At 44.2% G+C, this 27,753-nt stretch overlaps 1 protein-coding gene across 1 annotated transcript; it reads left to right on the top strand.

Annotated features, from left to right (window-relative positions):
- Positions 1 to 1,269: 1,269 nt before the first annotated feature.
- On the top strand, positions 1,270 to 27,740 carry MYO1F (myosin IF). The gene is made up of 28 exons (XM_089535554.1): positions 1,270 to 1,326; positions 5,966 to 6,103; positions 6,366 to 6,455; positions 7,546 to 7,640; positions 9,312 to 9,399; positions 9,745 to 9,834; positions 10,505 to 10,636; positions 11,415 to 11,549; positions 12,154 to 12,286; positions 12,786 to 12,982; positions 13,555 to 13,635; positions 13,907 to 13,993; positions 14,268 to 14,354; positions 14,861 to 15,028; positions 15,300 to 15,385; positions 16,250 to 16,331; positions 17,383 to 17,489; positions 17,963 to 18,061; positions 18,463 to 18,607; positions 19,259 to 19,373; positions 20,576 to 20,745; positions 21,387 to 21,532; positions 22,273 to 22,419; positions 22,911 to 23,059; positions 23,411 to 23,494; positions 24,956 to 25,169; positions 26,137 to 26,306; positions 26,842 to 27,740. Exons 2-28 carry the CDS (start codon positions 6,026 to 6,028, stop codon positions 26,916 to 26,918), a joined length of 3,252 nt encoding a protein of 1,083 aa, XP_089391680.1. The 5' UTR covers positions 1,270 to 1,326; positions 5,966 to 6,025; the 3' UTR covers positions 26,919 to 27,740.
- The last annotated feature ends 13 nt before the right edge of the window (positions 27,741 to 27,753 follow it).

The raw sequence follows: 27,753 nt of genomic DNA, 5'->3' as shown, positions 1-27,753 counted from the left end.
GATATGCATAGCCATGTTAACCATGTTAAGTGTTAAACCCAAAGGGTTTGGTTATGGAATAAGCCTCTGAAATATGCAAGAGGCTATGTTCAATAAAGCCATATCAAATGCCCAAATGTGCGTTGTGTGTGTTTTGGAATGGGGGGGGGGGGTGTCTGGCCAGAAAGGGAAGTACATTTCTGCCATCTGTCTAGGAATAATGCCAAAATGTCCTCCATTTTGAGCATGCCTAAGATACATGCCTTTATATTAATCCTTTTTATAATTTTTAAATTTTTTAGTTGTTCGTGTGTCCTCCATTTTAAAAATATGTTGGGGCTAAATTTTGCCCTCCATTTGTCCTACATTTTTAACACATTTGTCCCGGTTTGGAGGTTGACAGTTATGGCAAGGCTACCCGCTGAACGTGTTTTTAACACCCGGCTCCATTTTTAGGTTTGTGTCTTCATCATACTTCCGTTGTGGTTGCCGGTGGCCAATGCCTTGCACCATCGCCTATGCCTTTTGTGTTTGGTGAGATCTTCCTTTTTGTCAAACTGGCCAAGAAAACCCCATGATAGGGTCACCATAAGTTGGACGCGACTTGAAGGCATACAGCAACAACTACGGATTTGAAATCCAGCATGGCATAGTGGTTTAAGTATTGGAGTAACACTCCCATGATTAGGATTCGATCATTCCCCACTTGAGTGTAAAAAGCCCAATGGGAGACTGTGGGCAAGTCACACTCTCTCAGCCTCAGAGGATGGGCATGGCAACCCCCCCCCCTGAAACAACACCCCATTAGATGGATAGATAGATAGATAGATAGATGATAGATAGATGATAGATAGATAGATAGATAGATAGATAGATAGATAGATGGATGGATGATAGGCTAGTTCGATTTGTGTTCCAGATCAGTTTCTTTCCAAAAGTTGAACTCTGAATATGGTGGTTTGCATTTATTTTGACTCTACAGAGGCCACAACAACAAACTATATATCAATACAAGCTACATTGATTAGTGTTGCAGTGCAGATCAGGGGTTTTTGTTCTTTGCGAAAGCTGGACTCTGAATATGGTGGTTTGCCTCGATTTTGACCTTATGGAGGCCACACTTTTGCTTTTTTTAATGTATCTGTCAACTTGAACTCCAAAGGAGGAAGTGAAGGAGAAATTGAGAGAAGGGGTGGAGGGAAGATAGAGGAACCCACACGCCTTTAGTGTTCATGCGGTTCCACTTTTGTCTTGAAACACCAGCAACAAAGAGCCGAGAGAAACTTTGCTCTCTTGCCGTGCAAAAGCCAGGATCCCTGTGATGCGAGGGTTGCATCGGTGGCACCGGTGAGATCTCAGTGGCGCTGGAGTGCGGATGGGTGAAAGACCATGGTAAGAAGCCTAGGGTAGGGATGGAGGAGAAATGGAGTGCTGGAAAAGACATTGGGCATCCTCTCTTCCTGGTACGAAAGGAAACAAATGGATTGGGGAAGTGTCCTTCCTAAAGGGCAGGGCAGAGTTATGGGGTTGCCTCTCTGTTGGGCAAGGAGTTCACATCACATCTTGTCCTCTCCAAGATTTCATAGTTGGATATGTTTCCAACACAGATGAACAACATCAGAATGGGATCGCAATGGCAAGTGTTTTTAAGGAGGAAGAACCAAGCGAGGTGAGGACGCAGCAGTTTGCTTTTGCCAGAGGCGACTGGGACGGACTTAGTGTCGCCCGGTTTTTGAACACAGCAATAAGAGACCATTGACATTCATGATATACAAGAAGCAGCTTTTCACAAGTGTGTGTTCTACCAAAATGCCAAATGAAAGCATGAATTTCTGTGAAGCTAGCTGTGTTTCTGTTAAGCTAGTCGTGATTCCCAGATCGACCATGGAAACCCAGCTTGGGACAGTCACACTCTCTCAGCCTCAAGGGAAGGCAAGGACAAACTCTCTCTGAACAACTGGAAAGTACACTAGTGGGTGCTTGTCTTTACCACTTCAGATGGTGACAAGATGGAAAATCCATCCTTCAAGCATAAGAGCAAGAAGAAGAAGAAATGTGGTGATGATGATAATGATGATGATGATGGAGAATGATGATTTCTCCTTGCATGAAGAAAATGTCAAGACAAGGCGAGGGCGAAGCTGGTTTCCCTTCTTGGCACAGTAGCTTTCCAGGGGCATGGGTTTTATTTTTCTTAGCCTTATCAAGAGGTGAGGTTGTTTAGGCGGTGCCAGTTTGCCACCCTGCTGCCTCTGAAGTGGTCCGGCTTCAGAGTCCACTGTGTCACCTCAATGAGGACTAGAGCCTTGATCCTCCAGATAGCGAAGAACCACAAGAAGCACGTTTCCTTCCTGTCCCAGAAGCGGACACGCAAGACAGGAAATCCTGCTTGGGTCCACAGGTGGAGTTGGCAGCACAGTGTGCCTTTGCACCCAGGAAGGCAAGCCCAGAGCAGAGACTCAGACAGAGTTGCCTTATGAGACTCTGCAACCTTTGCATCGCTTTTCCATCTCTCTGGGATTCATTTATCATCACACTTCACCCAGGTCTCTTTGTTGTCATGTGCCTTCAAGTCGTTTCCAACTTATGGCGACCCTAACGGGAACCTATCCCAAGGTCTCCTTGGAAAGATTGGTTCAGAGGAGGTTTGCCATGGCCTTCCCCTGAGGCTGAGAGAGTGTGACTTGCCTAAGATCACAGCCAAGCTGGGAATCAAACCCTGGTCTCCAGCGTCGCAGTCCAACACTCTAACCACTATGCCACTTGTTATTGTTGTTAACTGCCTTTGCGTTAGTCTTGACCCATGGCAACCCTATCTATGGATGAGATATCTCTAAGCCCCACTGTCCTCTATTGCTCTGCCCAGCTCCATATTCATGGTCTCTTTAATAAAGTCCATCTGTCTAGCATTGGCCTTCTTCTCTTTCTACTTCCCTCCACCTTTCCTAACATTATTGTCTTTTCTAACGTTTCATGCCTTCCCATGATGTGTCCAAAATATGACAGTCTAAGTCTTGTCCTCTTGGCTTCGAGGGATATTTCTGGCTTGATCTGCTCCAGGACTCATTTGTTGGTCTTTTTGGTTGTCCATGGAATCCTTAGCACTTTTCTCCAGCACTACATTTCGAATGAGTTGGTTTTCCTCTTATTTTCTTTCTTGATGGTCCAGCATTGCCACTACATTGCCACTACAATGCATTAAAAACCATTTTGCAATTCAAGCTGGACAAGCTGGAGGGTGTCCAGAGGAGAGTGACCAAAATGGTGGAAGGCCTGGAAGCCACCAAGTCCTTAAGGATCTGGGTAGGTTTAGCCTGGAGAAAAAAGAGGTTAAAAGGTGATATGATAGTCATATTTAAGTATTTGAAGGTGTGTCATATTGAGGAGGGAGCAAGCTTGTTTGCTGTTGCTCCAGAAAATAGGAGACAATGGAGCAATGGATGCAAACTACAGGGAACCTTAGGAAGATCTTCCCGACGGTAAGAGTTGTTTGGCAGTGGAGTAACCTCCTTCTTTGGAGGTTTTCAAGCAGGGGATGGATGGTTATCTGTCACAGGGATTGTGTTTTCCTGCATGGCAGAATGGGGTCGGACTGGATGACCCTTGGGATCCCTTCCAACTCTAGCACTCTATGATTTTAAGGTCTGGATGTCAGGCTGTCCCGTCTTGCACCTTGTTTAAAATTACATCCCAGGCTTTCTCAACCCACCCTTCCTCCATCCCCCAAGTTCCCCATTCCCCCTTCCTTTTTTACTGAGCTGTTTCAGGCCACAGAGCCAGACCTCAGAGGAAGCAGTTTGTGGTGCACAGCCCCAAAACCCATTGAGGCTGTGCAGACAGCATTGGCCGAGAAGGGAATCGAATCCAGATCAAACGAAAGAGGGTCACCTTTTGAGTTGAGCCAGATCTTGAGCAGATATGAGCCTTATTATCTCCTTGCATTCAGGTCCCTGGCTGCATCTGCACTGCAGCATGAATGCACTCTGATGCCGCTTTAATTGCCACGGCTCCATACTATGGAAGCCTGGGATTTTGTAGCTTGGCGAGACATTTCCCCTTCTCTGGGTGCATTTGCATTGTGGGAAGTTGTTGTTGTTGTTCGGTGCCTTCAAGTCATTCCCAACTTAAGGGGAAGCTATCATAGGATTTTCTTGGCAAGGGAGGGTACCTCTGAGGCTCTGACTCAGCCTAGGACTCCCTGTGGGTTTCCATGGCTGAGCGGGGATTCGAAGCCTGGTCCCTAGAATCATAGTCCAGCACTCAAACCACGACACCATGCTGCCGTAGATGATTTTAGACCTCTGGAATAGAGGCCATGCCACCGTTGCACAGATCACACTCTCTCGCACATCTCTTCCCAAACCTTTCTTTCATATGGTCTCTCAGCTACAGAGTCAGTAGCCGGATGTTTGCACAAGCCAAGGGGGGGAGTCTTGCAAACTACCTGCAGAAAGAACACTTTTAAAGCCATGTTTCCTAACTTCCCCTCTTCTTTGGCTTTTGCTCAGTGATTGTGGAACTTGAAAAGCCTCCCACATCCCTTGTCTGAAGACAAATGTGACCACTTGGGCTCCTAGCATCCGCCCAGCAAACTTTGGATTCATTTTTCTTTTAGTCATAAACTAAATGAGAAACTGAACAACCTGCTCCTTTGGCCTGGTGTTTAATAGTGGGTTATTATTAGCAACCTTCTGCAAATAACCTTGTATTTAATTATTTAATTATTAGATTTTTGTGGGGGGGGGGGGGGGGTTGGGCTCTGTGACCATGTTCTAGAAGAGTTTATTCCTGACATTTTGCCTGCATCTATGGCTGGCATCTTCACTGCATCAGATGCAGGCGAAACGTCAGGAATAAACTCTTCTAGAACATGGCCTTCATATTTAATTATTATTTATTTAATGATTATTTAATGATTTAAATATTAATTAAATAATAATTAAATTAAATTAAATTTTTATTGCTGTTGTATTTTATTATTGTCGTTGTTGTATTTAACCATTGTATTCAATTATATAAAGAATAACCTTGCATTTAGTTACTCAGCAACTGCCCTAACTGCCTCTGTCTTGTAATTTTAATGATTGTTTCAATCGTTGTTCAATCATTTAATTGTATTTTATTGCAAATGGGAGGGTTAGGGAGGGCTTGGGATATAATGGTAACAGTCAATTATTGTATTTTATGGATGTTTTTAGTGTTAGTCCGCTTTGATCTTCTGGAGAAGTGGGATATAAATGCTTACAACTCTCCTCATCCTTGACCATCGGCAATTGCTGGCCAAGGAGTTGTCATCCAAGGCCTCCGAAGTTGGGAAGGTGGCCTTCCAGGTGTTGTTGTTGTTGTGTGCCTTCAAGTTGTTTCTGACTTATGGGGACCCTAAGGCAAACCTATCATGGACTTTTCTGGGGCTGAGAGAGTATGACTTGACCAAGGTTACCCAGTGGGTTTCCACAGCCAAGCAAGGAATTGAACACTGAGACCTATCATGGGATTTTCTGAGGCTGAGAGTGTGACTTGACCAAGGTTACCCAGTGGGTTTCCATGGCCAAGCAAGGAATTGAACACTGAGACCTATCATGGGGTTTTCTGAGGCTGAGAGAGTGTGACTTGCCCAAGCTCACCTGGCAGGTTTCTATTACTTGAACAGGGACTCAAACCCTGATCTCCTAGCCCTAAGTTCAAACCACTATGCCAAGATGCCCACCATTTATTTGTTTTTAATTTTACATTTCAAAAACTGGGCCTTTGTCTTTAGCCTAAAAGTCTCCCAAGGCAGTTATGACAGATATCGGCAGGAACAGAGGCACTGCCTTCAGGGGCTTACGATCCAAAGGATGCAGCACTAAAGAAAAAAGGGATGAGGAGGGAAGAGGAAAAAAACAAGTGCGGGCACCAATTCTTAAAATGATGGTTAAATATTAATACTCTAATCCAACTTCATCCAAAACTGGAGAAATTAATTCCTTTTCTCTTTTCTCCATAGGGCAGCAAGGAGAGATTTCACTGGCAGAGCCACAATGTCAAGCAGAGCGGGGTGGACGACATGGTCCTGCTCTCCAAAATCAACGAAGACGCCATCGTCGAGAATCTGAAGAAGCGCTTCATGGACGATTATATTTTTGTATCCTTTTAGCCTTATCTTTTTTAATCTGGGAGGGACAGTTTTAAAAGGAAAAATAAATCCTGAACTTGTCTGAGAATCCAATGTCTTTTCATACATTCTCTCAGCAGCCTTGCAAGGTAGGTCAGAATTTCTTTAGCCATGGTGCTTATATGGCCGTACAGAGGCGAAAGTGGGACTAGAAAAGGACCTAGAGAGTCTCCCTCCTTCATTCCCATGCCATTTTACATTGGGCACAGACACCTTAACAAGGGATGCTCAGACCTATATCGGGCCGGTTCTCATATCCATCAACCCCTTCAAACAGATGCCCTACTTCACAGACCGAGAAGTCGAACTCTACCAAGGAGCGGTAAGGATGCCGATTTGCATTCAGGAAAAAATAGCAGTCAAGAGAACAGAAAACAAGCAAAAGCTGCTGCCTCCCAGGTCAGTGGGGTGACGAATCCGCTCCAGGTTTTGGAGTGCTCCCATGGAGCTCTCCATAGTGCTGAATCCTATTCTCAACCAGGTTCAGCACTTTGGGGAGCTCCTCTATGCAAAACCTGGAGTGGATTCATTGCCCCACTGACATGGAAACCCCACAACCATGGGCCTGCCGCTGTCTTGTCTCCCAGAGGAGGGACAGGGGGCAGGGCAGGCAGTGACAAGAGGTTCCCATTGGCTGGTCCAACAGTAGCAACAGCTCAGAAGGAAATCTCCTTTTGTTCAATGGGGCTTTATTGTTGTTATCTGTCGTCAAGTCAACTTCGACTTATGGCGACCCCATGCATGAGAGACCTCCAATTCAACAGCCCAGCTCAGGTCTTCCAAAGTCATCACATCCTGTACATGAAACCCCGTGGAGACCCCATGCATGAGAGAACTCCAACTCACATTGTTATCGACAGCCCAGCTGAGGTCTTCAAAAGTCAGGGCATCCCATGGATAAAACCCCATGGAAACCCCATGCATGAGAGACCCGCAACTCACCCTGTTATCAGTAGCTCAGCTCAGGTCTTGCAAAATCAGGGTACCGCATGCATGAGACCCCAATGGAGACCCCCTACATGAGAGACTTCCAACTCACATTGTTATCAGCAGCCCAGCTCAGGTCTTGCAAAGTCAGGGCAGCCATTGTGGAGTCTATCCATCTGGAATGTGGTCTTCCTCTGTTTCCACTACCTTCTTCCTTCCCAAGCATTATTGTCTTTTCACATGAGACATGTCTTCTCATGATACATTCAAAGTATGGCAGTCTCAGTTTAGCCATCTTGGCTCCTAGGGTGAATTTAATCTTGATGTGCTCTAAGCCCCATTGATTTCCTTGGTATGTGAATTTACTCCCTGGTATGTGGCTATAGGTTTGCAATTCTGTTAGATTTCACTTCTTTTGATGCAGAATCTCAAATGCTTGTAGGGATTTTGTGGCCTTACCTCTATGCCTCCCAATTTCGTTCTAGGCTCAGTACGAAAATCCTCCCCACATCTACGCTCTGACGGACAACATGTACCGCAATATGCTCATTGATGGGGAGAATCAGTGCGTGATCATCAGGTAAAAAGCAAAACTGAGCTTCTCCATGGCTGAGGCAATGTGGCGCAGTGGTTTGAGCATCGGGCTACATCACAGAGGTGATCAACTGGTCACCTACCAAGTGTGGCTGGACTCTATCTCCCATGTTTCTGTGATGGAGTTCATAGGCTGGCCATATGGAAACAGCCACACATACAGAAATGCTGCTGCCTGGGGCCCTTTCACTCTACACAGTGTAGCAAGTGTGGAATTATGGGACTTGTAGTTCTTTGCGGTCCTCTTTAGCTAGCTTCCTGCTCTTCCCCTGGAGATGAGATCATTGCAACAGAAGGATTGCAAGATATGGATTAACTTCCTCCTTTCTCTTGTGACTGCTCACTGAAAAGTTTGCACTAGGGTGTGTTTCAAAATGTTCATAATGTCAAGACTCTCTTCCATAATATTCACACTCACAGAACTTCGTCCCTTGCCTTAAAGGAAGGTAAAGGAAATGATGGTGGTTGTGGTTCCTTGCTTGGTTTAGGACTTCTCTGTCCTTAATGTAGCTGGAAAAAATTCAACAGTTGGATCATAGCATTGGAAGGGACCCTAGCCTAACCCTGACCCTAACCCTAAGACTAAGACTAACCCTAATTTGATTTGCCAGTACAGCAGTCTTCACCAATCCCTAAAGGGTGGCCATCCGAGTTTCTTGGTGGTGGCCCCTCATCTCTGGAATTCTCTTCCTAGGAGAGCGAGAATGTCCTCCCCAATATATTGTCCTTCCATTGCCAGGCCAAGACTTTATTCCAGCTGGGATTTTGCAAATTTAACTATTTTAAAGAAAGGGCTTTGGATAGAGTGGTGTACTATTTTCAGTTGTACTCTTCTTAAGCTGCTCTCTTTCACTGGGGAGGGAGATGATGATGATGATGATGATGGTGATGATGATGATGATGATGATGATCCAGACTGAGATCAAGATGAAGAGATGGTGGAGATGATGGAGATGAGAAGATGGTGATGGAAATGGAGAAGATGAAGGAGGAGGAGGAGGAAATGGACATGGAGGTGGACATGGAAGTGGAGATGGACATGGACATGGAAGAGGGCAAGAAGACAGAGGAGGAGTAGCAGTTGGAGGCATTCAAGACTAAAAACAAGATGGAGAAAGAGGAGGAGATGGAGATGAAAGAGGACGAGGAGAAGGTGTATTCAAGACTGAGATCAAGATGAAGAAGGAGATGGAGATGGAGGAAAAGAGGGAGGAGAAGATGGTGAAGAAGGAGGAGAGGAAGATTAAGACTGAGATCAAGATGGAGGAGGAGAAAGAGAAGAAAGTGGAGATGAAGAAAGAGTAGAAAATGCAGTCTAACTAAAAGATTGTATGTACAGCGCTGGGTAAATTTACAGCACTATATAAATAAAGGTTAATAATAAAAAAATGGAGGAGGAGGAGATGGAGATGGAGATATAGGAGTAGGAGGCACCACTGAGAATTTAATTCCTTTTTAATAATAATCATTTTTCTGCATTTCAACTGTATTGTATTGTAGGCCATCTTTCATCCTGATTCTGAGGAAAAGGTGGAGTGTGGATGATGATGATGATGATGATGATGATGATGATGATGATGATGATGATGATGATATCATCCTGTTTCACTTTTTATTTCCTTCTAAATTGTGTGTGTATGTTTGTGGTTTTTTTTAGTGGCGAAAGCGGTGCTGGGAAAACCGTAGCAGCAAAATACATCATGGGATACATTTCCAAAGTGTCTGGAGGTGGTGAAAAAGTCCAGGTACAGCCCATTTGCAAAACTCGTCTAAACCCCATCGAAAAACAAAATGCTAGCTCACATGCTGTCTGGGAAGTTATAGTCTTGACAAAGTAAATTACTTCAGTGCTGTTGCCTCTTTCAGAAGGCAATCAGTCATATGGACTTACTGGTCAGGGGATTCTGGGAGATATAGTTCTCTTTCCCCTAAAAAGGTGCCAGCAGACATGGTGGCTGGTGGGATTCTGGGAGCTGCAGTCCAAAAATGTAAAAGCTCCATGTTTTGGTCCCTGTTCAGACATCTTGAATCATATTTCCATGACTCTACTATGTCTCCCTAACACAAAGGTCTTGTTGTTTTTAATTCAGCATGTCAAAGATATCATCCTCCAATCCAACCCATTACTTGAAGCCTTTGGCAATGCCAAGACCGTCAGAAACAACAACTCCAGCCGATTTGTAAGTCCTCGCAAGATTTTTGTTTGGGAAGTAAAGAGGGTCAGAGGCGGCTTCCCCATATTTCTGTTCATGAAAATTGGGCTACTTCATTGGAGAGATGGTTGTGGTTGCGTGCCTCAGAGTCGCTCATGGGATTTCCTTGGCAAGAAACTCATGTGGTTTCCTTGGCAAGATTTGTTCAGAGGAGGTTTGCCGTTGCCTTCCCCTGAGGCTGAGAGAGCGTGACTTGTCTAAGGGTTTCTGTGTTTGAGCAGAAGAGCGTCGGACCAAGTCTAATGGTTATAAGGGACAGACGGGTAGATTTGGATTGAACGTTAGAAGGAACTTTTTGACAGTAAGATTTTAGAAGGAACATCTTGAGAACTTTAGAAAGAGCATCTTGAGAACTTTAGAAGAAACATCTTAATAACATTAGAAGGAACATCTTGAGAATATTAGAAGAAACATCTCGAGTCTTGAGAGTGATAGGAGTTTGGAAATGGAGGCAACGGCCTAAAGGGGTGGTGATGTCTCCTTCTTTGGACATCTCCAAAAAGAGGCTGAGATGCCATAGCTGAAGACCCTTGGGGCTGGATTTGATGGCTTTTGGGGTTCCCTTCCAACTCCACAATTCTATGGATGTCTCATAAATTTCCCTGCCCTCCTTATTCTGTTGTCTCTCTCCCATCAGGGGAAATACTTTGAAATCCAATTCAGCCGCGGAGGAGAACCCGACGGAGGGAAGATCTCCAACTTCTTGCTGGAAAAATCCCGGGTGGTGAGCCAAAATGAGTGCGAGAGAAACTTCCACATCTACTACCAGGTGATGGCAGCCGGACGTGGCACAGCAGAGTCCGGCAATAACTAGTTACCAGTATAAGTTACTAGTGACCAGTTGGGACCATGGGACTAGTTGGGACCTCTTTGGGACCATGTTATTGTCGTTGTTGTTGTGTGCCTTCAAGTCATTTTCGACTAAGGCCAGCCTATCCTGGGTTTCCTTGTTCACAAGAGGTTTGCCATTGCCTTCCCCTGAGGCTGAGAGGATGTGACTTGCCCAAGCTCACCCAATGGATTTCCATGGCCAACCTAGGATTCGAACCCCGGTCTCCAAGGCCACAGTCCAACACTCAAACCAAGTAGTGGGCAAGTCACACTCTCTCAGCCCCAGAGGATGGCAAAGGCAAACCCTCCTCTGAACAAATCTTGCCCAGAAAACCCCTAGATAGGGTTGCCTTGGGTTGCCATAAATTGGAAATAACTTGAAGGCACACAACAGCAACAACACGCCCGTCGTAATGCAAAGTAGGTATTTTATGGCTTGGTTGAATTAGCAGTCTAGAACCGTTCGCTTGACAAAAAAACTGCTCCAGGCAGAAAAGGAAATTGCTAAAAGTGTTTTGCTGATATGGATGAACAATAGCTTGCTTTGTGAAGTTGAAGGCTTTCATGGCTGGGATACATAGATTTGAATGGGTTTTTTGGTCTATGTGTGCCCTGTTCTGGTACAGAGATGAAACTTGTCGCAATGACCACCCGTCCTTCCACACCATCTTTGTGTTGTCCTTTTGCTTACATTTCCCCCTTTCTCGCTTTGACAGCTCATCGAGGGTGCTACCCAAGATCAAAAACACAACTTGGGGATTATGTCCCCAGACTACTACTATTACCTAAACCAGTCGGAAACCTATGTCGTGGACGGGACGGATGACCGGAAGGACTTTCACGAGACCATGGTGAGCGGCCATTGTTCGTACTCAGAACCTTCACTTAAAATGTAGTCAATGCATATTTAAGAAATAGCGAACTAAGGTTCGCCTTAGGGTTGCCTCCAGTTGGAAATGACTCAAAGGTGCACAACAACACAACCCATGGCGGTGTTGTGGTTTAAGCATTGGAGTATGATTCTGGAGACCAGGGTTCGAATCCCGGCTTGGACACATAAACCCACTGGATAACCTTGGGCGAGTCCAACCTTGGGCATCTCAGTGGATGACAGTAGTAAACCCCCTTTGAAGAAACTTGCTAAGAAACCCCCTAGTAGGGGGTAGTAGGAAAGGTATAACCCATTCATTGATCAGCCTCCTGTGCCAACCAATTTTAAAGCCTAAAGCCCTATTTAAATGAATGGATGAAAAGAAAGCAGAGAAGGGACCAAGAAGGCCTCCCTTTGGAGGGAATCCTTAGCATAGGAGCCAGCACTAAAAAGGCCCCATCAGTAGTGTCCTCACAAAACAAGCCTGAGATGATGGTGGAACCAAGAAAAAGCTTCTTTTCTCAACTCTCTCTTGTTCTCCTTCCTCCCTTCTTTTCTTTTTCGGGGTTCCTGCCCACCTCCAGAATGCCATGGATGTGATTGGCATCACAGGCCAAGACAAACAACTCGTCCTGCAGATCGTGGCTGGCATCCTTCACCTGGGCAACATCGGCTTCGAGGAACAAGGCAACTATGCCCAAGTAGAGAACCCAGATTGTGAGTAATGATTGCCTTGGACTCATACGAATTCCTCTTCTGAATAACAATGAGCAAGTAGGAAAGATAAGAGCCAGCGTGGTGTAGTGGTTTGAGCGTCAGATTAGGACTCTGGGAGGCCAGGGTTCGAATCCCCATCCAGCCGTGGAAATCCACAGGGTGGCTTTGGGTAGGTCACACTCTCTCAGCTTCAGAGGAACACACACACACACACACGTGAGAGTATATTTTGGTATATTTATAGGAGTAGCTTTGGTAAACCTCCCTGTAGATACACCGCCCCAAACTAAGAGAGTTATTGTCCGACTCGGAGCCATGGCAGTTAAAGGGGTGTCAAACTGCATTATTTCCGCAATGCAGATGTCAACCTGTGACTACTTTTTGGGGAATAACTTTCCGCACTCTGGGCTTTCTGCTTGCATATGCGAGAAATGCAAGCACGTTCCTGACTTCCAGCATCCCACTGTATGGTCTTCCCGTTCCCCTTTCCCCATCTCAGTACTGGCTTTTCCGGCTTATCTCCTGGGGATCGACAAGGACCGCCTGAATGATAAGCTGACCAGTCGGAAGATGGACAGCAAATGGGGCGGACGGTCCGAGTCCATCAACGTGACCCTCAACGTCGAGCAAGCATCCTACACCCGAGATGCTCTCGCCAAGGGACTTTACTCCCGGGTCTTCGATTTCCTTGTGGAGGTGAGTGAACTTTTCCAGATGTGGTTTCAGAAGTGGGATCTCATCATAGGGAAAGCTTGGATGGCATGCCAGCGATAGTCTGGAACCACTTTCCACTTTGGAACATGGTCTCTCCTGGGTCTAAAGTATCGAAAAATAGGGCACAATTGCCCTCTGGAAGGCACATTTTTGAGGAAAGAACATTTATCATAGAACCTTATGGGGTTTATCACATTAAAGAGAGATTATGGGGCATTTAATGCATATTACAAATAAAGCGAACATGGTGAGTAATTGCACAAATGGTTATCACACGCAATCGTGCAAATAAAGTGATATCAGAAATACATTGTCACCGAGATCCTGAAAGTACAAAGATGCGCATTAGTGGTTCTTTGTGACCACATTAATGGCGGGTTTTGTGCGACATCATCCATTTTTCCAGATATTCCTGGGATAAACGCCATAGAGTTGGAAGAGACCCCAAGGGCCATCCATTCCAGCCCCATTCCACCATGTAGGAAGATTCATTACAACATTTGATAGGAGATTTTTTGCCGTATTTATGACCTAAAATTCTCCTTCGTCTCCAGTCTATCAACAGGGCCATGCGGAAGCCGAATGAAGAATATAGTGTTGGTGTTCTGGACATTTACGGCTTTGAAATATTTCAGGTACAAGTAACGTTCCCTAGCTCTTTGCACCTGTAAAGCCATAGTGCGTTGCAAGATATAGAATTAACCACTCCAGATTCTGAGGTTTAAGGCGACAATGATGTGAATAAGTGCAAAGGGTTGATAGATTGCAATCTGCTCCTTACTCTGGGATTTCCAGATCTGGCTTTATCACATCACAAGACTAAAGACTTTGGTCATCACTAGTAAATGCAATTTTTTAAATCTATTTTTTTTAATCCCGACTCACCACCTTTCTCTTTCTTTTCAGAGAAACGGCTTTGAGCAATTCTGCATCAACTTTGTGAATGAAAAGCTGCAACAGATTTTCATTGAGTTGACTCTCAAAGCGGAGCAGGTGAGCCCTGACCATTTCCTTTGCGAAATTCCCATTCCAGCCTAAATGCTCTGAATTTGGGCAAGCGAAATCGGGAACTGTTTTATGGAGAACTACAGAGCCCCTGTCCCAAGGCTTTTACAATCTAAAATTTCCTCGCAAGGGAAACCACTGCAAGGGAAGAAGATGCCACTGCAAGGAACAAATGCAGCATGAGATCGGTCCCTTTGCAGAGAAAAAGTACATTCTTTTTCTTTTATTTCCTCCTTTCTCGCCCTTTTGCCTTTTGCCATAGGAAGAGTACGTTCAGGAAGGCATCAAATGGACCCCGATCGAATATTTTAACAACAAAGTGGTGTGCGACCTTATCGAAAATAAGGTGGTAAGAAGATGACGGCATTTATGTTTTTCTTTATTTCAACTTTTATATTCTGCCCTTTCTGCAAAGATCCCAAGGCGGCTTATGATAATATCAATTTAAAACAGTAAATAATTAAAACCTGGTTAACATAACCATAAAACATGGTTAAGTCAGCATGGTGTGGTGGCTTGAGTGCTGGACTAGGACTTTGGGAGACCAAGGTTCGAATCCCGGCTTGACCATTTAAACCCACTGGCTGTCCTTGGGCGAGTCACACTCTCTCAGCCTCAGAGAAAGGCTGTGGCAAACAAATTTGAACAAACCTTGCCAAGAAAAACCCTGTGATAAGGTCACCATAAGTTGGACAGGCCTTGAAGGCAATGTGCCCGACGCACATTGGAACCCCGGATGCGCATCTTCGCCATTTTGTTGCATTTCTCCAAGATGGTGATAGGTGCATCAAGTTGCAAAATGTAGACTGTGATGTCGAATCTCAGCTTGTTTCCTTTCTGTGTTATTTTTCCCAGAATCCCCCTGGCATCATGAGCGTCTTGGACGACGTCTGTGCCACCGTCTATGCCAAGGGCGATGGAGCAGACCAGACGCTTTTGCAGAAACTGCAGTCGGCCGTGGGCACTCATGAGCATTTCAATGGCTCCAGCTCAGGATTCATCATCCACCATTATGCTGGCAAGGTCTCTGGAAAGAACTGGGTGCCAAAATACCTATGTATTTGCTACCACTTTTTAAAAATATTACCAAAATGCAAAGGTGGGATGAATTGTATAATATTGGGCACACCTCAAGTGGCGGATTCTGGAGGGTGGCAAAGAGAACCATATACCAGCTGTTTCCATCTGTCCTGTGCTAGGACTATAATAAATCATAATTATTTTTAATGTATACTCTTTAAAGGAGATTTACTGGTCAGATTGACGGTTGGTTGTCCCAAATGACTTTTTTAAGGTGTCCTACGATGTGAGCGGATTTTGCGAAAGGAATCGGGACGTGCTTTTCACGGACTTAATCGAGTTGATGCAAAGCAGCGAATTGTGAGTGTTACCCATCCTTCAGTCCACAATTGAAGTATTAGGGAATAAAATAAGAGAGAACGCAGATATTGGAGGAGTAAAAATTAAGGAAGATGAGTACGAAATAAAATTATACGCAGATGATATGGCTATTTATTTGGCAAATGCAGTAGAAAGAATTCATACTTTATTGGATCAATTGAAAACTTTGGGGCAATTCCAGATATTGTTGGTCTCCAGCTCCCATCAGCCTTGGCCAGCTGGTCAAGGATGATGGGATTTGTAGTTGAGCCAATGGTCAAAGATGATGATGATGGATGGATGGTCCACTTAATTGACCTAGAGCCCTTTCCCAGAAGGCTTATCCAGATAATATTAAAATGATGGCTTTTAAATATGGGTTGTTTTATGTCCTTTTAAACTGGTGCAAGCTTTAATTAAAGTGTTTTAATTGATGTTGTGCACTGTTGATATATTGTTGATCCCTGCCTCCACTGAAGGGGAGAGACGGGTAAGAAATTGTTGTTGTTGTTGTTAATATTAAATATTATATTGTTTTTATATATATATATATATATATAATATTGAATAATTATATTGTTATATATTTATAATAATAGTATGTTATTAATATATATATATTAATATATATATATATATATTATACTATTACGTATTATAAATATATAACAATGTAATTATTCATTTATTACTATGATCATCACCATTAGCATCATCATACGTCATTTTAAAATATTAATTGATTCCTTTTGTGAGCCACCTCATGTTCTCCCAGTCTGAGGCAAAAGTGGCATATAAATTAAATAAATACAAGGCATGGTCATCTCCTTTCTTTCTTTCTTTCTTTCTTTCTTTCTTTCTCAGCGCTTTCATCCGGACACTTTTTCCGGAAAAACTTGACGCGGACAAGAAAGGGAGGCCTACTACAGCTGGGACCAAAATCAAAGTAAGTCTTGCTCTGGTCAGCTATTTTTCTTAGATGGGTTTCTCACAACCTGGAAGGACTACACAACATATTATGCCGAGGGGGACAAAGTGTGTCCCATGGCTTACATTTACCTCCGGGACCAATGTTTAGTCCTAGGGGTCAAAAAGTAGCCCCAAAATATACTTGAGGAAACCCCCTGGGTGACCCTTGGGTGAGTCACACGCTCTCAGCCTCAGGGGAAGGCAATGGCAAACCTCCCTTGAACAAATTGTGCCAAGAAAAACCCATTATAGAAATGACTTGAAGACTCCTAACAAATCATCATCATCATCACCACCACCACCATCACCATAATCTAATCTCATTCTAATTTCTGCCTACCATATCCCAAAATACCCAAGGCTTGCAAAATTGGGGAAAGTGGTTTTCTTTGGACTACAGTCCCCAGAATCCAGTGGCCAGCGTTGAATTATGCCTTCCATATACCTGTCTACTCCAGGTAGTTGTCAGCCATTGATCGTATTGGTCTTGGTATTACTATTGCTGCTGCTATCACAATAATAATAATAATAATAATAATAATAATAATAATAATTAGATATCGTTGGTCTCCGACTCCCATCAGCCTTGGCCAGCTGGTCAAGGATGGTGGGATTTGTAGCTGAGCCAATGGTCAAAGAAGAAGATGATAGATGGATGGATGAATGGTCCACTTGGTTTAGAGCCCTTTCCCAGCAGGGTTATCCAGATAATATTTAAATGATGGCTATCACATATTTTGTGATATGTTATTTTATTTCTTTTTATTGTAGCCTGCCTCGATCTGTAGGGAGAGGGAGGCTAAAAATAATAGTTGTTATTATTATTATTATTAGCTCACCTCTCCCTACAGATCAAGGTGGGTTAAAAAGAAATAAAATGACATATCACAAAATCATAAATACATAAGTCAACAGAATAATCAATTAAACAACCCTCCACCACAGCAAAATAATAATCTAATACAAATTACACATCATCATCATCATCATCATCATCATCATCATCATCATCATCCTTTCCTATACAGAAACAAGCCAATGATCTGGTCAACACATTGATGAAGTGTACGCCTCACTACATCCGTTGCATCAAACCCAATGAGACGAAGAGACCCCGGGATTGGGAGGAAAGCAGGTGAGAGATAGCCAGAGATGTGTGAATGCTTCCTATGGTTTAGGTGGAACCTCTTTCTCTGTAGCTTGGATCCATTGCTCCAGTGTCTTCTATTCTCTGGATCAGCAGAAAACAAGCTTGCTCCATCCTCAATAGGACATCCCTTCCAATATTAAAACATGGCCATCGTGTCCCCAGTTAAGCTTCTTTTCCCCAGACTAAACATACCCAGATTCCTAAGGTGCTCCTCATAGGGTTTTTGGTGGCTTCCAGTCCTTCCAACATTTTGGTCGCCCAACTATGGACACGTTCCAGTTATTATTATTTTTGCCCCCAAGACATCCAGGGAATTGTTATTCCAAGAAAGTCGAGGTAAGGGAAATGTGGAGTTTTGTGGGACTGTTGGAACCAGGCTTCATGGAGTGTGGTGTTAACCATCATCTCCGTAAGAAGTGAATGTTGAAATGCAGATCAGCTTCTTCATGCTTTTGTAGGGTGAAGCATCAAGTGGAGTACCTGGGTCTGAAGGAGAACATCCGTGTCCGCCGTGCTGGCTTTGCCTATCGCAGGCTGTTCCAAAAATTCTTGCAAAGGTGAGAGATATCTCTAAAAACGTGGGGGGGGGGGATGACAACGTAGTGACTATCTATATGGTCATCTACTCACCTTGGCTTTAGGCAGCATCTTTCCTCCCGCTTTTGTCCGCCAATGACCATCAAACTTTTTACTTCGTCACCATACCCACAAGCTTTTGACTTTACATTATAAAGCTGCTGGCAAAATGTTGGGAATAAACTCTCCAATAATGGACATCTCCAATAATGGATAATGGGCAAACAACCCTTGCCCATTCCACTGAAAAGTACTGAATTAGAGCCATAGCAAGCAAAAAGTAACTTATTACTGCACCCAGGATCCTCCAACCACCTTTACACAGTTAAGAAAAAGGTATTTTTGCGGAGGAGATCCAGTAGATGTATACTTTTCCTCGCAGGTACGCCATCCTGACCCCAGAGACCTGGCCAAAATGGAGGGGAGATGAGCGCCAAGGGGTCCAGCATTTGTTGCGGGCTGTCAACATGGATGCTGACCAGTATCAGATGGGTCGCACCAAGGTTTTCGTCAAGAACCCAGAGTCGGTGAGAGCTATGCGCTGTCTGACATTAAGGTTCTAGAGCACTGTCTGACACCGGGGTTCTATGACGGGGTTCTTCGTAGCAGATATGTTGCTCAACGCCTTGAATTTGGCAGCTGTTATTTTTCCAAGTGCAAGCTGAGTCTCACTTATTCCTGCCATTGATTGTTTTAATAGTTTAAAATGGTATTATTAAATTATTATTTAATATGCAAGAATGATTGTATTGTTTTAGGAGGATGGGGACAATGAGATGTATTTTTATAACGTATGATGCATTCTACGTTGTATTTTATGACTCTTGTAAGCTGCCTCGATCCTGTCAGAGAGGCAGGGTAAAACTGTATTATTATTATTATTATTATTATTATTATTATTATTATTATTATTTGAAATGCTTCAAATCAGAAGTGTTTCGGATTTCAGCATTTTCCAGATTTTGGAATATTTGCCTATAGATAATGCGATATCTCGGAGATGAGACACAAGTCTAAACCTGGAATTCATGTATGTTCCGTACACACCTTTTACAGAGTCTGATGGCACTTCTATACACAATATTGTGAACAGTTTTGTGCACGGAACCAAGTTATAAATAATAATAAATAAAAGCTTTATTTTTACCCCGCTTTTTTATACCCACACTCCCTGCCAGCTCTTCCTTCTAGAAGAGATGAGAGAACGGAAGTTTGATGGATACGCCCGGGTCATCCAGAAAGCATGGCGACGACACATTGCGGTCCGGAAATATGAACAAATGCGAGAAGAAGGTAAGAAATGTCGGCATTCCTGGACGCAACAAGGTTTGCATCGGCACTACACAGTTATAGCCGTTTCTTAGCACTTTAACTTGTCATGGCTCCATCCTTTTAGAATGTAAGCCTGAGGGCAAGGAAATGTCTAATTAACAAATTGTAAGCTGCTCTGATAGCCTTGGCTGAAGAGTGGGGTATAAATAAATAATTATTATTATTATTATTATTATTATTATTATTATTATTATTATTATTATCTGTGGAAACCTAGGATTGGTAGAGAATGCCTCTCCAGACAGGCATTCAAAACAGAATGCTTTTAAAGAATGACCTGGGGTACTATATTCTTTAAACATATTTTAAGTATTTTTTAAATCTTTTTAAAGTATTTGATATTTTAGCATTGGATTTATTATTAATTAATTATTGTAGTAATTTAATCCTATTTTAACATATATATATTTTTGGGGGGTGTATTTTTTAACTGTACAGTCATCCCTCCATATTTGCGGCTTTGATATTTGCGGATTTGATTATTCACGGATGTCATTAATATGTTATCTCTAGGACTGTCTAGGTCCTGCAGTGCAACTCTGTGGTCAACTTTAACTAAAAGTTGCACTGAAAGACCATTTGTAGCTACTCCAGTGCCATTCTATGGTCAGTGTATGTTGGACATTGACCGCAGAGTTGCACTGGAGGACCTAGAGATTCCTAGAGAGGTGTCCTCTCAGGTAAAAACAGTGTTTTTGTTATTTGCGGTTTTTCCATATTCACGGGGGTCTTGTTCCCCTAACCCTAGCCAATATGGAGGGACAACTGTATTGTGTTTTTTAATATTATAAGCTGCCCTAAATCCCAGTTTGGGGGAAGGAATGGATATCATCATCATCATCATCATCATCATCATCATCATCATCATCATCATCTCCCAATGGGTGTTCTTACTTTTATCGGTTATGGGTCTATTTGTTTAATAATAATAATAATAATAATAATAATAATAATAATAATAGTTTGTGCCTCACAAAGCCAGAAACCCCAGGACTCGGTGGGATGGAGTCAGGGCAGTTAAACTGGCGTCAAAGTGCATTATTTCTACAGTGTCAAAGGCCCAAACCACTACTCTACACTGCATACCCATATTATATATATACACACACACACACTCAGCCTTGGTGTGTTGGTCAATGACTTTGTCCTTTCCTCTCGAAAAGCGTCCCACATCCTCTACAACTTCAAAGAGCGGCGACGGAACAGCATCAACCGAAATTTCGTGGGCGACTACCTGGGCATGGAAGACAAGCCAGAACTTCGCCAGTTCTTGGCCAAGAGGGAAAGGATCGATTTTGCCGACTCAGTCACCAAATACGACCGGCGATTTAAGGTGAGGAAAGGATCCATGGGACAATGTTCAATGGGACAATTGCTAGTATGGCACTGTCTAAGCTGCCCAAACAATCTGCTGCAAGCCTCATGTCTGTCCAAAATAATCCAATGTCCACGTTATCCCATCTTAAGACATGTAATTGTTTATATTTATAGGTTTCATTTTTAAACACAGAAGTCTATGGGGTCCCCTTCTCCCATATGGTCCACCCCATATACTCAAGCCTTCTGGGGGACACTTCATTGGATGTCTCTTCCAGCTCTATGATTCTATGGCCGGACTGCAACTCCCATCGCAGTTGGTGATGAATGTTAGGAGTTGAAGTCCAACAACATCCGGATCAGTGCTTCTCAAGCTTCCTAATGCCGGGACCCTTTAATACAGTTCCTCATGTTGTGGTGACCCCCCAAGCATAAAATTATTTTCGTTGCTACTTCCTAAATGTAATTTTGCTACTGTTTTCCAATGGTCTGAGGCGACCCCTTTGAAAGGGTCATTCAACCCAAAGGGGTCGCGACTCACAGGTTAAGAACCACTGATCTAGATGGTCTTGATCTAAAAAAGAGAAAGTCTTGCATGATCCCACTCTCCATTGCTTTCACATCCGGCAATCTCCTTCTCCTCCTCCTCCTCCTCAGCCTATCAAGCGGGATTTCATCTTGACCCCCAAATACTTCTACCTGATCGGCCGAGAGAAGGTAAAAAAGGGTCCCGAGAAAGGTCAAATCCGAGAAGTGCTGAAGAAGAAAGTAGAGGTCCAAGCGGTGAACCGAGTCTCTCTCAGGTGAGATCCTCAATCTGTTGTGTGTCCAAGGAGTTAGTGGTGTGTTTTCATTGCTATGTGCTTTAGGCTTAGTATATGTTTCTACCATCTTACCAACCTGTTTCCACAGTCCTACACAAGGCAAAGGTATTTCATTAGATGCAAAATCAGCCAGGACTCCTACACCTTTAATAGCAGTGCAGAAAGCCATATTTCAGCAGGCAACCGTTTATTAAAGGTGCAAGAGTCCTGTTTCGTTTTTGGTCGATAATCACCTTAACTGTCCAGAGATTGTCACGGTTCTGCCCAAAAGTCACAGCAAAATCTAGGTAGGTATGTATCCAGTTTTAATTTTAATTGTTTTTTAAAGTGTTGTTTTAATGTGTTTTTATGTGTTTACATACACACACACACACACACACACATACATTCACACATACATATATAGTGATCCAGCTTGGGTCCCAACTTGGGAGAATGGTGGTATAAAAATAAAATAAATTAATAATAATAATAATAATAATAATAATAATAATCTTTATTTATTAAGTGCTGTAAATTTACACAGTGCTTTACATGCAATCAGTTAAAAACAGAATAAAATAAAATAAGCCTACCTATGGCGTCAGTTCTATAAAAATAATTTCCTTCCATTCTCCTGCCCTCCCAGGGCTTTAGGGTATCTGTGTCACTCCCAAGAAAACTGATTTTCACTCCTTTTCTCTGGGTGTTTTCTCGTTGGGGTCTTTCCTGCCCATCAGCACCAAACAGGACGACTTCTTTATCCTCCATGAAGCGGAGGCAGACACCTTCCTGGAGTCCGTCTTCAAGACCGAACTCATCAGCCTCCTGTGCAAGCGCTACGAAGAGGCGACCCAGAGGAAACTCCTGCTCACTTTCAACGACACGTAAGCAGCGGGGTGCGGGCAGTCATTTTGGCATTGCCAGTTGCAACTAGGAGGATGGTACGCCATCATTTTCTACTTACAGAGACCCTACGTTGAACCTATCATGGGGTTTTCTTGGACAGATTTGTTTGAGGATGGGTTGCCTTGGCCTTCCTCTGAAGCTGAGAGTATGACTCACCTAAGGTCATCAATGGGTTTCCATGGACGAGCGGGGATTTGAACCTAGAATCGTAGTCCATTGCGCAAACCATGCACCACATTGACTCTCACTGTAGTTGGTGGTGCATAATGCATAATGCTTCATGGTGTCCCTACGTTTTCGATTTAGGTCTAGAAACCTGAGCAACTGAGATGATGCAGAACTGGCAAATCCACTCAGGACCGATTTGGCTTGGGACCTGTATTCCCCTACTTAGGCGCTCACATCCCCAATTCTTGCAAGCCATAACCATCCATCCACCTGACAAATTTCTTCCTCTCTGTCCCCTCAGGTTACAATTTAGGGTGAAGAAAGAAGGCTGGGGGGGAGGCAGCACCCGGACAGTGACCTTCGTAAGCGGTCAAGGCAGCGTTGCACTCCTCAAGGCCGGAGGGAAAACCCTGACCATCTCCATCGGGAGCGGGCTGCCCAAAAACTCCAGTAAGCATTGGGTCTTGATGGGACACCATGCACCTTCATGCTACACACCCCTTCCAACGTTTCACATACGAAAAGCGGGGCAGGTGTGGCCAAGGTAGTCACCCACAGTGGTCTGGAGGATGGTTCAGAGGATAGTCAAGAGGGCAAAAGTTATGATTCATAGAGGCTGCAGCAGCTTGCTTTTGCCAGTCTCCAAGGAAGGGCAAGTCTCTGCCCTCTCTAGTGTGCATGCGAATTTTCTATCAGCCCAGTATTCCTACCTTGGTTCTAATTTAGTGGGAAACTTTCCAAACACCAGGTGAGGAATTCTATCTTCCATCTCGCTCAGTCATCATGTTTTCTTCTTTCCAGAGCCTACCAAGAAAGGGATCCAACACAGCAAAGGTTACCCCAAGCGGGAAACGCCATCTCGATCTGCACCACCAGTCCCAAGAGGTAGGGAGGCCTGAATACTCTGTCTAAATGCACTTTCGGAAAGGTAGACAGCAGGACCAAAAGGGGGGGGAATTAAGCCTTGGGAACATGGATGGTCAGGTGACAATTACTTGTCTGGATGCATCCCATGACCCTTGCGTTGATCTCCAGCAACTTGGAAATGTTTAGGCTGGGGTCTGAAAAGGTACGGTTTTGGGGTCGCGTTCAGTCATTCGCCTTTAATGTGAATCGCTGGAGGTTACGATATTTTAAGTCCATCTGTCCCCCATGCTTTTCAACATCTACATGAAACCGCTGGGAGAGATCATCCGGAGGCATGGGGCACGGGGTTATCAGTACGCTGATGACACCCAGATAGTTTTCTCTATGTCCCCGACTGATTCAGTGACCAAGGATGGCATCTCACCTCTCATTGCCTGTCTGGAGTCGGTAATGGGCTGGATGAGGGAAAACAGACTCAGCCTGAATCCAGAGAAAACGGAAGTGCTCGTGATAGGTTCTCCGGGCCCGGGAATGGCTGTGTTTCCACCTGTCCTGAACGGGATCACACTTCCTGTGAAGGACTCAGTGCACAGTCTGGGGGTGCTCCTTGACTCGTCGCTCCACCTTACATCTCAGGTGGATGCGACAGTCAGGAGTACCTGTTATCAACTTCGGTTGATTCGCCAGCTGCGCCCCTACCTGGGCTGAGGGGACCTTGAAACGGTAATACATACTCTGGTAACCTCTCGACTGGATTTCTGCAATGCGCTCTACATGGGGCAACCCTTGTACCATACCCGGAAGCTGCAATTGGTGCAGAATATGGCGGCCAGACTGGTCACTGGTACTTCCCGGGCCAGTCATATAACACCGGTCCTTAAAGACCTTCATTGGTTGCCTATTCGCTTCCGGGCACAATACAAGGTGTTGGTTATTACCTATAAAGCCCTAAATAGCTTGGGCCCAGGGTACTTGGAGGACTGCCTCTCTCCATACAATCCGCCCCGCACACTCAGGTCTGCCGGGAAGCAATTGCTAAGGATTCCAGGGGGTAGATATGTTACCACCACGCAGAGGGCCTTTTCTACTTCGGCCCCCATGCTCTGGAACTCACTTCCCGGCGAGCTCCGCTCGGCCGCCTTGCTGGAACAATTTAAAAGGGGGTTGAAAACACACCTATTCCAGCAGGCATACCCCTGACTCCTGATGTACTCCCTTCCCCCCCCCCCCACTCTTAGCAGCATTGTTGAGCTAGTGCGAGATTTTTTATTGTGTGATATGTTTTAATGATGTTTTAATGGTTTTATTGGTGAAATGTATTGTATTATGTTGTAAAACTGCCTTAATCCCTGGAAAGGTGGTATATAAATAAAATTTTATTATTATTATTATTATCTTATGACCTCAGTGAACACAGAACTGTCAGCCCAAATGTCACAGATTTATTTGCAAAGCTGCTCTTTGCACCCTCCACTTTAGGAGGACCTCCTTCGGGGGCTTGCAGGAACGGAGCCCCACAGTTCCCCCGCAATAGCAGGCCGCAAGAACAGACGTACAGCACCCCCAGAAGGCCTGGGCATGGGCCCCCAGCCACAGCACTCCCCAAACAAAACATGTCACGGCGTGCAAAGGCCAGGACACCGTCCGACCACAACATGGAGTTCCTCAATGTTCCAGATCAGGGAATGGCAGGGTAAGTGATGCTTTGAGGATCCCATTGTCATAACATTGGGGTAAAGGCTAGAAGGCACTAGAAAGACACCTTCTGGCGTAATGCTCCCCTAAGTATTTACGTTGGCATAACCATGGCTGAAAAATCCTTGGGTGTGCTTTGAATTGTACTGTAAGCCCTCCATATCCTCAGACTGCATCCAAGGATTCAATCATCCATGACTTGAAAATATTCCCATTTTCCCTTCAAAAAAAGCAAACCTTGAGATTATCATTTTATATAAGGGAAACCATTTTACTACACCAGTCTATGTAATGGGAATTGAGCATCCAAGGATTTTGCTGCCTACAGCGGGGTCCAGAAACAAACCCCAGCAGATACAAAAGGCCCGCTGTAATTCAGAAAGGTAATTTTTCCTAATTCTGCACAAAAATGATGTGGACAGTGTCTGCCCTGAAAACTAATGCTCCCTTCCCCAATTTTTAGACAACAGAATTGGAAAGAATATTTGAAAATATCTGGAAAATGATTGAAAAGCATGTATTTCTAGTGCTGAGACACTCTGATGAGATGAATCCTGGATTGGTGTGGATTTATTTTGCAAGTTCAGGACTTCTTCTGTGCAAAATTCATACATTATTGTTTTCAACAGAAAACGCTGTCGCTAGGGAGTTCCACACAAACTTTGCACCTGCCTTATTTGCAGAAAACATTATGCGCAGAAATATTGTTCTGTGCAGAAATATTATTTTCAGCATTGAAAATGTTACTTCCTCTGCAAAGTAACTTTCTGCAAATTTTGCATCAAAGTCCTGAATTGTGAATACATTTTGGACACTACATGGTTTTCAAAACTTTTTCACAGCAGAAGGAAAAATGTGGCAATTACTCATTTCTTCCTTCAAGAACGTGAGTGAAGAATTACATCCCTATTAGAAAGATCCCCACAGATGTCCGCACTGACTCCATTTTGTATCTCGCACCGCAGGACACAAAGGAAGCGAAGCATTGGCCAAAGGCCTCCTCCGGCCGCAGGGCGGCCTAAGCCTCAGCCTAAAGTCTCTGGACCCCGCTGCCGTGCTCTGTACCAGTACCTCAGTCAGGATGTGGATGAGCTCAGCTTCAACGTGGGCGACGTGATAGACCTCCTGATGGAAGGTAAGAAAGCGTTAAGTGCTCTCTGAACAAATCATGCCAAGAAAACCTTATGATAGCGTTGCTGCCTGACATAAACTGGAAGGCACACAACAGCAGCAATGCAAAACTACACTGGTCATACCATGGAGTCACTATAGGTCCTTCCCACCATGAGACACACCATGCCTTGTAAAAGAAATGATGGATCAGAAAAGCATTTGGCTATGTCCCTGTAGCCAGCTATAAAATTACATCCTCTGCTGAGATCCACTAGGATACTCCAGAGATACTGGCAGACTGAAGCTGGCATCTGGTTACAGGGACATAGCCAGATGCCTCCAATCCATGAATCTTAGCAGGCATGGTATGGCTAACAGGGTCCCCAATAACTCTATAGGAAGCTAGGGATGGGGACTTTTGTTGATGCCATCTCCACATTGACCAGATGTATATGTAGACTTACCCTTCCGTATGCCATTAACAGGATATCAACCACATATGGACACAATGCAACATAGGGAGACTTAATAAATGCTTCATGTTTGATTTGTCACAGATGCCTCTGGATGGTGGAAGGGCCGTCTCCATGGGCGTGAAGGCCTTTTCCCTGGGAATTATGTACAGAAACTCTGAGGAAAGCCCTATCAACAGCCCCATAAGAGGGAAAAGGGCCCAATATCAGCAAGAAAGTACAAACCTGCTTTCCAGAGGAACAAGCCTGTGGAAGCTTGGTTAAGATGAACAAGGATATTGCAGGAAATCACTGACTCTTGACAGCCGTCTCTCTATAAAGGGCATTTCGTTTTTTCAAAGCCTCATTTAGAAAAATCCCATAAGGGGACATATGAAGGCAAACCTAGCAAGCACACCATATTGTCTGGATGCTCTGGTGCTAATTTACTGAAGAAGGGAGCAAGTAGGAATATGTTAAATAAAGGGCAGGGGTGTTGAACGTGTGCCACAGATACTGCATGGAATCCTTAATGTTTTTCGTACATGTTGCAGTGCTCCATGTGAAGCTGGAGTCTTACGGGAAGGAATGAAAACACTTGCTGTTTGGGAACGCAAGGGTTTTATCCTGTTGCTTTTTGGTGCCAGGTGAACCTCCCATACCTCTCTCCATTTTCAGGATGGACAGTCTCAGGGTGTTGTTAAGCCAGGGAGTCTTCCTAAGAGCTTGGCTAACCAAAACTACTGCATAAAGAATTGTACAAATAAAAATAAATAATACCCACATTTGTGTTGCCGCTAACATTTTCAGCCCAGTTTTACCCATGAAACCATACACATCCCTCCAAACCCCACTCCTACAAAGCAGAGCAGCCAGAGAAATCCTTTCCTACCTCCCAATCATTCACCTGCTGACCTCCAGGACTACAACTCCCATCAATCCCAGCCAAACTGGTGTGGTGCAGCCCCAAACATCTTAAAAGAGGGCACCAGGTTCCCTACCACTTGCCCGGCAAAA

Source organism: Sceloporus occidentalis, unplaced genomic scaffold (assembly GCF_023333645.1).
Source record: "Sceloporus occidentalis isolate IW3139 unplaced genomic scaffold, rSceOcc1.0.p SCAF_8, whole genome shotgun sequence".
Classification (NCBI taxonomy): domain Eukaryota; kingdom Metazoa; phylum Chordata; class Lepidosauria; order Squamata; family Phrynosomatidae; genus Sceloporus; species Sceloporus occidentalis.
The sequence above is the reverse complement of the archived record's forward strand: the minus strand, read 5'-3'. Positions and strand labels throughout refer to the sequence as shown.

What these genes read in the sequence shown, in the direction of transcription:
- MYO1F (XM_089535554.1), top strand. Translation starts at nt 6,026, where the DNA reads ATGGTCCTGCTCTCCAAAATCAACGAAGACGCCATCGTCGAGAATCTG. An exon ending in ACCTTATCGAAAATAAGGTG is followed by an intron (nt 14,355 to 14,860) that starts GTAAGAAGATGA and finishes TATTTTTCCCAG; the next exon opens with AATCCCCCTGGCATCATGAG. An exon ending in TCGTCAAGAACCCAGAGTCG is followed by an intron (nt 18,608 to 19,258) that starts GTGAGAGCTATG and finishes ACTCCCTGCCAG; the next exon opens with CTCTTCCTTCTAGAAGAGAT.